This window comes from Python bivittatus, unplaced genomic scaffold (genome assembly GCF_059951505.1).
Source record: "Python bivittatus isolate LINGU-HERP-01145 unplaced genomic scaffold, Pbiv_v1 ctg000020_np1212, whole genome shotgun sequence".
Taxonomy (NCBI): domain Eukaryota; kingdom Metazoa; phylum Chordata; class Lepidosauria; order Squamata; family Pythonidae; genus Python; species Python bivittatus.
Genome location: NW_028277030.1, coordinates 17,842,082 through 17,854,855, shown reverse-complemented (window position 1 = coordinate 17,854,855; position 12,774 = coordinate 17,842,082). Strand labels below are relative to the sequence as shown.

Genomic DNA, 12,774 nt, shown 5'->3' with positions numbered 1-12,774 from the left:
CACTTTAACCATTTATTTAGTCTGATAGAAGTTTATTATGAACACAAATTACCTCCTAGCAGAAGGGGAAAGTGACTGACATGCAATGTTTCATATTGAGGTCAAAAATAATTATTGTGCCATTTATTTTTCAAGGACAGGCATGCTGTGATGCTAAAGTCTAAAGCAAAGTACATTGATTTACAGGAAATTGCTCACTTCCATGTAGTCATTTACAAATGTACTTTTAGAGGCCCCCTCAAATGTTGATAAGCTTTGCACTGGTCCAGCCAAGTCTGTCTCCAATAACGTCAGAGGCTCTTTAGGAGCTTTATGCCCACTGCTGCTATTCAAAGTTCAGGAAAACACTATCTTTACAATCTCCTCATGTAGACAAAGCCCAGCAGCTCTACAGAAACATATCTGGATTGGAGAATGGCTTTCCTTAACCTGGTGCCCCCCAATGGCCATGCTTGGGAGAGATAATGGAGTCTCAAGTCCAAGGCATCTGGAGGTTATCAGGTTGGAACAGACAGTAAAAGAATATTCTGAAGAGACAGGAGTACTACAGGATTTTAGGCAGTTTACTGTTAGTCTGATCATCATCATCATCATCATCATCATCATCATCATCATCATCATCACTTTTAACTGAAAAGTAATGCATAATCTTTTAGCCTTTTGATATTGCCCATGGGGTTTTCAAAAGGCTAAAGGATTTAACCATATAATGCGAAGAGAGGACTCTTTGGAAAAGACCCTAATGCTGGGAAAGATTGAAGGCAAAAGGAGAAGAGGACGGCAGAGGATGAGATGGTTAGATAGCATCACCAAAGCAATGAACATGAAATTGAGCAGACTCCGGGAGGCAGTGAAGGACAGGAAGGCCTGGCGCGATATGGTTCGTGGGGTCACGAAGAGTCAGACACGACTGAATGGCTGAACAATAACAGTGCATAATCTTAAAGAAATAAAGCTGACCATCACTGAAACAAAGATTAACTATCACACCTATCCACAGGTAGTGTTTAGTAGGTCCTGTGATAGCCCACACTTAATATCACAAGGAGGATCCAGTAAGAAACAGTGACTTTACAAATGATGTCCCTCAGTAACCTGTAGAAGTTAGTTAGTAAGCATCACTGATCTTTCACATAACCTCATTGATAGCACTGAATGTTTTAGTCATTTAGTGCAACTTGTAAATCTGCTTCCTGTTGCTTTGTGACCTAATCCTGCTCACCCACAGGCATCCAGAAGAAGCTGCAATGACATCATGATGCATGTGATGTCCTTAGTTTCCCCTGCTTTCCCCCACGGATGTCTACCCCTTCTCAAAATGGAGTGTGCTTCAGTAGTTAATATACAGAGCTGGATGAATGTACTGTATACAGTGCAGACTTCCTTAGTTGGTTTTATGTTAGAGAACCAGAAGTAACCAATACACCCAGCTGGCTATTAAGAAAAATGCTGCTGAATAATATTCACTGCATGGAATTGCCTTATACAAACTTAATAAAGTTTGAATAGGATTTAGTTGATATTCCTGATTTCAAACCTTTTTATTCATGAAAGTCAATGGCTAAACAAGCTTTTAGATACTTGTGAAAGAGAACTGTTTAAAAACAGGTGTGAATAAAATTCACTACGGTGGGATGGGGCAGAGTTAGTTTCAACAGAGGCGAATGTGTGTAGCTCAGGGTTGAACTGTGGAGTCCTTGGGGTTCTCTGAGCTTGGTTCTTTTCTTGCAAACGTTTCATTATCCGGCTAGGTAACATCTTCAGTACTAAAATGGGATGGGGTTATGCTAATCAAGGAACTATCAGAGGAGCAAAACAAAAACCCCACCCCCACCAGCACTGGCAAGGCAGGCCACAGCACATAAACAGAGAGCAAACCCCATCCCATTCTAGCACTGAAGATGTTACCTAGCCGGGTAATGAAATGTTTGCAAGAAAAGAACCAAGCTCAGAGAACCCCAAGGACTCCAAAGTTAGTTTCACCAACACTTCCACCAATTTCCTCCAGGCTAACACAGAAGTTAGAAGACTGGGGAATGCCTAGGATAAGGGAGAATCAGCTCTTGCTTTCCATGAGTAGCCGTTTCTGCTGGGCCAGAGGCCTTTCTTTTCCCAGAAAGATAATTTAGGGTTCCACAGGATGCAAATCAGCTCAGATGACTTTTTAAAAAATTGCCAGCTGTCCTATCTTTGGCTGATTACACTCGGTGCCTATTTGTTCAAACACTACGAACAGCAGCACGTTCCTAACTTCTTCCTGCTGAATCTAATGTGTGATAGGGCCAGTCGGGCATCTTCTCCTGTCCAGCCCCCCCCACAAACAGGAAGGAGATTCACAAAGTAAGCTTCAGTGCTAGGTGCACTAACAGCTTTGCTGGATCCCAACACCTTGTTTGGTTGGCATCGTGAGCAGCCCAACTATAATTATTGTAGCCTCTTCTTATACATGTAATTGAAACTCGTCTCCACTCCCAAGACTCTCGAGGGGCGTATCAAGCTGTACGTGGTTTGCTTGAATTGAAGGAAAATTAAGGCTGGCAATGTCATGCCCAAGGGTCTCTTGCCACAGTTGGGGTCAAAATCCACCCCTTCTGGATCTTGTTATTGAAACAAAAAGGGGGAAACAAAGCCTCTGCCAGGTGGCAGCATAAACTATATTCATCTACCTGCAACAGTATCTCAGAAATAGAATGGCTCAGCTATTGTCATTCTTTCTCTAGCAGACTCTGGCTGCAATCTTATACGGCCTTACCTGGGATTGAAGCCCCACCCAACTTTTACCACTGAAAGGATTTTAAGAAAAAAGAATGACCTTCTACCAGAGCCTCAAACTGGATTGGGGCTCCCAAGCAAGTGGAGAGGAGGATGGGATGTGTGTGTGTCCATAATGCTTTTTTAGAGCTGAGCAGCTTTGCATAAGCAAAGTGAGAACCCTGTCAAAACTTTCTCCAAGCCTTGTTCTTTATTTGGCCTGTGCCCAGTTGCAGTGCTGCCAAGTTGGAGAATGTGTGCGATATACAATGTATTCGGAAAGTATTCAGACCCCCTTCACTTTTTTCAATTTTGTTATGTTGCAGCCTGATACTACAATCGTTCAAATTCACTTTTTTCCCTCATTAATCTACACTCAGTACCCCATAATGACAAAGTGAAAACAGAATTTTAGAAATGTCTGTAGATTTATTAAAAAGAAAAAACTGAAATATCACATGTACTTAAGTATTCAGACCCTTTACTCAGTACTTTGTTGAAGCACCTTTGGCAGCAATTACAGCCTCAAGTCTTTTTCGGTATGACACGACAAGCTTTGCACACCCGGATTGGGGGATTTTCTGTCATTCTTCTTTGCAAATCCTCTCAAGCTCAATCAGGTTGGATGGGGACCGTTGGTGGACAGCCATTTCCAGGTCTCTCCAGAGATGTTCAATAGGGTTCAAGTCAGGCTGGGCCAGTCTAGGACATTCACAGAGTTGTCCCTAAGCCATCCCTGGGTTGTCTTAGCTGTGTGCTTAGGATCATTGTCATGTTGGAAGGTGAACCTTCGGCCCAGTCTGAGGCCCTGAGTGCTGTGGAACAGGTTTTCATTGAGGATATCTCTGTCCTTTGGTCCATTCAGCTTTCCCTCAACCCTGACCAGTCTCCCAGTCCCTGCTGCTGAAAAACAGCCCCACAGCATGATGCTGCCACCACCATGCTTCACTGTTGGGATGGTATTGGGCAGGTGATGAGTGGTGCCTGGTTTCCTCCAGACAGAATGTTTAGAAGTGAGGCCAAACAGTTCAATCTTGGTTTCATCAGACCAGAGAATCTTGTTCCTCAGAGTCTGAGAGTCCTTCAGGTGCTTTTTTGCAAACTCCAAGTGGCCCTTCATGTGTTTTGCACTGAGGAGAGGCTTCTGTCTAGCCATTCTGCCATAAAGCCCAGATCGGTGGAGGGCTGCAGTGATGGTTGTCCTTCTGGAACTTTGTCCCATTTCCACACAGGATCTCTGGAACTCAGTCAGAGTGACCATCAGGTTCTTGGTCACCTCTCTTACTAAGGCTCTTCTCCCCTGATTGCTCAGTTTGGCTGGGCGACCAGCTCTTGGAAGAGCCCTGGTTGTGCCAAACGTCTTCCATTTGAGAATTATGGAGGACACTGTGCTCTTGGGAGCCTTCAGTGCAGCAGACATTTTTTTGTAGCCTTCCCCAGATCTGTGCCTTGCAATCATCCTGTCTCTGAGCATTATCAATGTTCAGTTGAATCTACCTGTGCCATTTTTCTGACCATGTAAGCCTATTCCCAAACAGAGCCCTTAGAGGCATCCATTCCCCATTTTTATTACTAAGAATGCTGATAGGGAATCCAAGCCATCCTGCTTTAATTCGAAGCATACTAGCTTCCTTTCTAATTTTGTTTGCCAATAAAATAATCCTTAACAAATTAAAAAGTGGAAGGAAGCAGGGGGTCTGGTAGGTACCAACTGAGGTTCTAAACAGGGAAAATGGTGCTGGGATCATAACAGAGAAGAAGTTGGCATTTGACTTGGAGCAAAAAAGGGAAAACACATGAAGGTGTTCAATCTCTCCATATTTTGAGACACTCAAGCAAACACCACAATCTGCTTTTCAAGCATATTTGTGAAATCTATTTAGTGTCACCCCTAAGCTATGGAATGCATATTTTCAACCCCTCTCTCCTAGCTTTCAGGAAAGAAATAGAGACCTTTCTCTTCAGCTGCACTTTATTGGTTATTTTAATAATAATATTAATGGTCTTATTAAATTTTAAATGTTTTTTTAAAATTCTTTGTTGTTAGCATCTTGAGTACTTGATTGTAGAAAGGATACAACTTGCAGGATTCTTTTAAAAAAGCGAAATAACAATTTCTGAAAAGCTATCCCAATCCACTGCCATTAAAAAGGCAACAACCTCTGGAATCCTGTCCTTCTTCCAAAAAATTTACTCCTACCAGAGTTTTTTAAATTCCTAGTTTCTTGTTTGCTAAATCAATAAGCAAAGATAATTTTTTAAAATGTGGATTATCAGCACTGGGGTTTTAATCAAATAAACCAAAGTGTGGTTTGCCCACAGGCTCAATATAACTTGTTAAAAACTCTCAAGGGAAGAATAACATGGCAGTTCCAATACTAGGTAAATCATCAAAATAAGAAAATGCTTTCGTTCCACCATTTATTTTACCATCATAATAAAAAGTAATCTGAATTATCACAAAGCTTTTCCAAGTTGTAATAAATTATTTTAAATGCCCTCACCTCTGCTTGCAGCATAGCTGTCACCCAGCAACACAGTTTAAATCCCACAAAAGTCAATGGGATTTCAGCTAACTACATGTATAATTGCAACCCAAGCAACAGTCTTCAGCAAGACAAAAACTCATTGTCTTTGCCTGTTTCAAAGTTGCATATGTCCATTCTCGGGTTACGCAGTAAGCGTATTAAAAGGCGTATTTTGGGTTATAAGATTAGGAGAGAAGTGACTGAACTTGATGAGGAGATCTATATAATATAGTTTCTGGATCTTTATAAGCATTATCAGGATTCATCACAGCTGCATATAGTTCACTGTAAGCTCTGCAGACCAGTTCCGTGGACTGTTTTATTATCTGTTGTCTAAAACACAATCAAAATTAGACATGTAAATATACAACTGATGAGAATACAGTAAACATAAAAAGTCTCTTTTTGAGAGAGATCCTGCCCCCTTTCTCTGCAGGAAAAAAAAATGTAGGCCATTCTAATAGCCCCCTGCCTCTACCCACCATAAATGGATACAACTTCTGTGGCAGAAGGCCGATGCTCTTGTTCCTCACAGGTGAGGAGATGGCAGTGGTGGCAGGAGGGCCTGAGTGTCTACACAATGCAAAGTTACGTGACCTCTGGGCCCAACTTCTTCCCCCAGTTATTCAGCAGCAATGCAAGAGTTGTGCCTTGACCTCTAAAACAGCCACAAGATAAGTCTTCCTTTTATGAATTTTCATGCATCCATACCTTTTAATGATGATGATGGAAATAAACTGCACTGATCAGTTTAATCATTCTTCTGTGACTGCCCCCCGCCATGTCCCTTTTCTATACTCGTGCAGCATACAAAAGCACGAGGATACTGTGGATGCAGGTCCTTTACCCCCCAAACAACTGGTTAGATGTGGGAAATGGCTATGCATGCAAAAATAAAAGATGGGTACAACCAATGTCCTAGCAAAACTACTATAGGATACCCATTGAAAAGATGAGTCTTTCAGCCAAACAACCTTGAAGTAAAAGATTACTTTCCAAAATGGTCCTGCTGCCTGCATCACAGCTAAGAACAGACTGTGGATCAGTAAGCTGTCATTCTCTGGTACATTGGCCAGTCAAGGGGGGAGAAGCTTAAGCATGCTTAGTCCCCCAAGTAGCCCTCTCATGCTTGAGCCTACGGCTGTGATTCTTACGTGAGTCACATGCAAAGGAAAACAATGAATTCTGATACTATCAAAGAAAGGGAAAGGGGGAAAAAAGCTTACTTAACAGCTGTGCTCAGAAGAAAGTTTATTTGTGGCATTAACAGACCATCAGGAGCAGACAAATAACGATCAAACTGGACCTGTCATAAGGAGAAGGACAGATGTTAGTCAATGTGTTGTCCTCAGAAGGGTATACTGTTCAGAAGGCAAGAACTAGAACCACACAGTCTCCAAATGTATTCTAAAGCTGGGGGGGGGGGGGATCTGGAAAAGCAAAAAGACCCTGACCCCAAATACACCTCAACCAAAACTAAGCAGCGGCATGGAGGTGCTTCATCCTAGCCTAGTACTTACACAGGGGAGCAATCGTTTGTGTGAGGAAAGGGAGTCAGTCCAGCCTAACTTACTCTTTCTCAATTGCCTCAGCCTAGTTGCTGCTCCTTGCTATATAATAGCATATGGGTTAGATTCTGCTCACAGAAAAAAAAAAAATCCCTGCTCCTTAATCATAATCCTTAAAATCTGTAGGTGTCAATCTATTATTTCTTTTTTCCAGCTTGAATTCAATTATCAACAGCTGTCAAATTTAGACATATGTTGAAGTGACACAGTCCAACTCTTGGCCTAGAACGCAATTTCTGAAGTCTCTCATGTGTTATAAAACAATACTGAATGTACTGTTTATTAGTCAAAATAATTTTACATGAAAAAAAACTGATATGAAAATGAACAGGAAATCTGAATCAAAGTTGTGTCTTTCTTAATATCATAGGAAAATATGTCTAACCTCTTTTATTGCTCTGTAGTGGATTGACTAAAAGTGAGTAAATAATTAAATTCTAAAATTCCTTTAAGTTACAGTGAAATATTACATATCCCTGGGTTCCCATGATTTACTAAGCCTACAGTCAGACCCCAAAACACCAGGAACTGAATTTAAGAACATTCCTTTTTGCTTCTTTTCCTTTCCTTTATTTCTAAAAGCCCAATTTTAGACTGAAACCTCCTTGGAGCACTTAGATTAGCCCTCTGATATCTAGAAGAGCACCATATAAACAGTGACAACCCAAAAACAAAGAAGTTTAAAACACCTGCTCTCAAAAGCCTATCATAGTTTTCTCTTCCCCCCGAACTGCACAACACAGCTGAAAATGACTTATCTTACCATTGCAGCTTTTAATGACATTGAATCCATACTGGGTACATTAGCCAAAGGACCCTAAAATTAAAGGAGAGCTAAGTAAATGAATAATCACATAGAATCAGTGTTTCAACAAAATCAAATCAGAAACTATATTCCAGCATGCCCTAAAACTGTAGCATGCTTTGAATATTTATGGAATCATGCAATTATTATACTGACTGAAATTTGGAGAGCCCAGGTGCCACAATCCTCTAGATCAAATTCTGGAATTAGTAATTTATTTATTTGGTGAAAGATAACCAAATTAAGATTGCTAATAAAACAGCTCTTGACTTTATGGATCAGGAGTATGGAGGACAACTGCCCTATAATTCCACTGACTAATCATATTTCTGTGGGTCTATTCATGGAGAATTGTCCCATGGAAAGGAAAAAAGGGTACAACTTTTTCTAAGTTCCTAGAGCCAAATAAAATGTAAATTAAGGAAACTTTAGACATAAAGAAGGTATAGTATAAAGAAGAGATGGGAAAGAGGATTCAGGCAGTCTGTGGGAAATTAGAATGCAGGACATGTGATCAAAATCCTAGACAATCAAAAGTGGAAAATCAGGCAGATCTCCTGATGTCCCAGTTTTAAGAGGTTCAGAGAAAAAAAAGAATGTATTATTTACAGTAACTGGATCACATATGGCACTAAACTAGAATGTGTGTTCTTGTTATATATCTCCTGTACTGTGACTTATTCAACAAACCCGGGATAAAGCAAAACTGAGTACATCACAATGGAAAACCTCAACCAGCCTATGAATCACATAGTTACATTATTTTTCACAAGGTGGCTTGGTGCTTTAAAATTAAAATAATGCCTTTCTTTCTGTTATTCAAAAACTGCCAAGGACACCAGTAGCCACTGCTTATCTTTATGAATGGGAGGTTAAGAAACTTAACATGAAAGTTACAAGCAAAGTAAATTCCTGGTCATGTGTGGGCAACCAAATGGAGACAACCATACCTAATCCAAGTTAAAACTTTAAATAAAACTCAAACCACAGAAATCCAGTCTATTTCTGTTAAGATACCACTGCAGCTGTGTCTTTTCCAGATAGGCCAGGGTCTCATGACTGCTTTAAAAACACATTTCTTGATATCCCTTTGAGGTCTCCCAAAAGCTTGTAACCAATTCATCTTCCAGAGTGTTTAGATTGGGTCCATTTGGAGTTAATTTTTGTTAAATAATTCTATCTGCAAGTCTAATGTGCTCTGATTTCATCTGGTTGAAGAACAACTGTAAATGTATTAAAATGGGAAATATGTTACCCAAACCAATGTTGATAATATGAAATTGGCTGTTGACCCTCGCTCAAATTTCAAAAGTCCAAAGACATTTCTTATCCAACAAGTACTTGTCTGTTTATTGGTTTTGAAATTCTGAATTGCATTTATCTCAATATGTTAAACTTTGCCTCAGTGAAAGCATAATTTTAATATCTCCTGCCTCTCACCCATGCTTATGCCCACATAAAACAAAATGCTCTGTCGTACATTATTCCTTTAGAGGAGTGTGAAGAAAACCTTGATGAAGGAATGCAAGGAATGTTAAAAGAAATAAATGGCGACTCAGTCCTAGAACCGAAGTGTGAAAAAGAAACGCAAGATAACCCTGCCTTAGCTGTTCTGTTTGGCATAAGAGGGGGCTTTCAAGAATCTGTCATTATGTCTTACAACAGTAGAGAAATTACTGTTTAGAAATTCAAGAACATTCCTGAAATCTTTATTCTGTCTGCTTTCCTGACCTGGCCTGTCTTGAATGGCTAACCCTTACAGCGTGATGTACAACCACTTCATTCCACCTGACTCCATTATTTTCAGAAGTCAATAAAGTAGCCTCATATTAGGCCACCCTTGGAATTAAGATGAGTGTGCTCAAACAAGGAAGGATTCTAGGCCAAGGATCCTAGGAAAAGCAATGATTCCACCAGCTTATAAATCCAAACTGATTTGGACATATTAGGGAAGGATGAGAGAAGAAAAGGAAAGAAGTGAAAGAAACAAGAGTGAAAGTAGAATGCTGCAGGAAGAGAAAGTGCAAGCACTGTATGAAAATGGGTTAGAAGATAATCTTCCCAAAGAATGAATGGGAAGTGGATGCAAGGAAATTGGCTACGGAATGCTGCTCAGAGCAGAGAGAAAAGTGTGATGTTATGGAGTGCTGCAGGTCAGTGAGTGTGAGTATGAAAAAGAGTTTATTTTTATTTTACGTTATTTTATTATAGAAAAATTATTATAGAAAAGATGGCGAATGGGCTTGAATTATGGAACGTTTTGTGTAAGTATGGAATTGAAGGCTGGTCGTTAAACTTCCATGATGGAAATAAAGCATGAATGAGCATAAATGGAATGTTTAGTGCATGGTTTAACACAGAGCAGGGTGTAAGGCAAGGATAAAGGATGTTCCTTTGGCTGTTTGAAGTATTTATGGATAAGCATATAAGGAATGCTTGTAGCAATGGAACAAGCGTGTTGGTTGGGGACATGAATATATATGTACTTTTGTATGCGGCTACAGTGTTGGCTGAGGGCTCAAAATTATTTGTAGCGAAGGTCAGGTTGTATAATTCAATGACGAATACACACCTGAAAATTAATGTACTGTATTAAAGACCAAGTAGCTTAAGTCTGATAGGGAAAATAGAGTTATGCATAAATGACAAAAAAATACAGCAAGTAGATGAATGTTGGGAGAATGTTTATTATTAGAATGGGAAAACAGATAGAAAAATTGTAATATATGTGAATTCTAGCAGAAAGATAGTAGGTAGTATGTGCTCTGATGTAAGGAATGAATGTTTATCAAAAGAAGCAAAAATGGCTGTGTATAAGAGCATAGTTCTGCCATGATGGAAAGGGGAAGACCATGAAAATTATAGTTGGGTGAAGTTGATGAGCTCCTCAAAAAGAGAGGTGAGAAATTTAAAGAACAAAAGGCAATGTATCAATGGGTGTATGGATGTGGTGAAAGCAAGGATAGTTGGCAGCAGTAGAAACATATGAAGAGATACAATGGACAGTGTTGATATAAATTAAATTTAGCTATGTTTTCTCTTCTTATCTCATGCCTTTAATTCCTTTGGCTTACTATTTCTTACTCTCTTCCTGGGTTTTGCAAAATATTGCTTACCCTGAAAGGAAACAGCACGATGGGTTTGTTTGTATGTAATTATATCCATGTGCATAACAACTCCTTTTTGAAACTAAGGAGGCTTTCAGAAACAGTTATTCTTCCAGCTAAAGAAAAAGAAACCAGAAATTCTAAAGTATCTGTTTAGATCCCAACTAAATATAGTATACTTACATTTGCAGTTCAGGGTATCTGATTAAATGGAAGTATTTGGTGAACAACTACAGGAGTTTCCAAGTAACAAAAATATGCGATCAAAAATAAGCAATTCAGTAGCACTTACTCAATACAGTGACAGTAATTGCACGTCATACTTGTCTATTAAATAGCTAAGTAACAAAGCCATTCGGCTAGTGTTCTGCGTGCTCCCATTGGCTCCTTCCAGGAATAGGGAGAATGGCATATCTTCCATCCATGCTTATTAACCATTCCTAATGGCTGAACATGTCATTCAAACATAGGATAATGGGAATTGTAGCAAGTTTCTTAACCATGAGTGTACTCTGTAGCCTAAAGCTGCATATATCCTTATCCTTTAAAGCATAAATGCTAGGAATGGTTGAGCACAACATATGAACAGGCCCTTGTTGGTCTGAAATTATAGAGCATGCTACAATCTATTAACGTTCCAGAACAAAAATGGGTGATATTTATAGTTTCCAGAATTATTGCTCACCTGCTCTGTCTTGTGTTGCTGTACCAAGTTATATATATAACTCAGACCCACTCTAGTTAATACGTAAGACGCTTGTTCATTTATAAGGGTATCCAAATGTGCTTCAATCTAAAATAAAGACAGTGAATTTTTCACTTACTGCAAAGTATTTACAATTATCATATGTAACTTATTTAAAAAAAAAACTGGCACTGAGTTTGTGTAAATTGCATGCCATAAGTCTATGGATACGTAAATTCAGTCTCCCAGCTAGATTCCTAATGATTTTTCGAATTCTATTATTTTTTCCCAATCATCCTACAAGTGTTATAATGGCACTTTGCACAAACCGACTAGCCAGAAAGAATTCCATAGATAGGAGGTTTTCTGGGCACTCTCTTTGGGGATGGAGGAAACATCATCTTGTAAATATGTTGCATTAACATCTATATTTTAAAGTCTTTTTGTTATTAATTAAAATTGTATTAGCCATTTTTGAAATTTGTTTTCTAAATGAGAAGGGCATCTGTATGATAAGTAAAACTGCTGCAATTAGGAAAACCTTTAAACACGAATTGCAGTAATATTGTCAAATGAACTGCCAAAGAAGAAATCAAGAGAAATACAGAAACATTAATCACATTTTTCACACACAGATATAATATTTACCAAAACCCATACATGTTCAGCTTGTAACCTTACTTGGAAATGACTTCTATCTCTCCAAAATGAATGAGAATGTTTTAGACTCAATACTGAGATCAATTAATCATACCTATTTATTTTTTTAAATATCACAACAGATTCTGTTCAGATATTATCTCAGTTAGTTAGCTGAAATAAGAGTGATTCTACTGCCTATGTGTGTGTAGCTTCCTACCTTTGCATTTTGCCTGACCTTGGAAATAATAATTAAAGTTGGGGAAGTGCCCAGACTGAAATATGCATGTTTCAGACAGTATATAGGACAAAATAGTGGTTCCAGGTAAGGACTGAAGCAATTATTTTGGAGAGGGTGGGAGTAAGAGCAGGAAAAAGCCAAGGCCAAAAGTTTCCTTGGTGACATCATCAGGGGAAGGAGGCAAGAAAGGCATTGGGAAGACTGGGGTGTAGATAGGCTGATGGGATGTTCTGTGCCTGGACATCATTAGCAGCTGAGAAAAGACAGGGAAGGTGTAAAGGAGTACAGAGATGGCCTTGAAGAAGGACCTCAGCCACCATTACGTAACTATCAGTTTAGCTCAGTTAGAGAGCATGAGGTTAGGAAAAGGCTCAAGATTACACCCTGGATTCTCTTTAGTAGAAGAAGGGAGAGAATCTTTGTCAGGCTTTCAAGAGTCTGTTATTGTAC

General features: G+C 39.3%; 1 protein-coding gene across 1 annotated transcript in view; it reads right to left on the bottom strand.

Moving 5' to 3' along the window:
• Nucleotides 1–5,155: 5,155 nt before the first annotated feature.
• COG6 (component of oligomeric golgi complex 6) overlaps nucleotides 5,156–12,774 on the bottom strand; it is a 29,036-nt gene continuing 21,417 nt past the window's right edge. The window contains exons 16-19 of the mRNA XM_007421198.4: nucleotides 11,445–11,552; nucleotides 7,611–7,664; nucleotides 6,506–6,585; nucleotides 5,156–5,612 (exon numbers count right to left, since the gene is read on the bottom strand). Coding sequence (XP_007421260.1) covers nucleotides 5,465–5,612; nucleotides 6,506–6,585; nucleotides 7,611–7,664; nucleotides 11,445–11,552 — 390 coding nt within the window. The 3' untranslated portion in view covers nucleotides 5,156–5,464. The remainder of the gene's footprint in view (nucleotides 5,613–6,505; nucleotides 6,586–7,610; nucleotides 7,665–11,444; nucleotides 11,553–12,774) is intronic.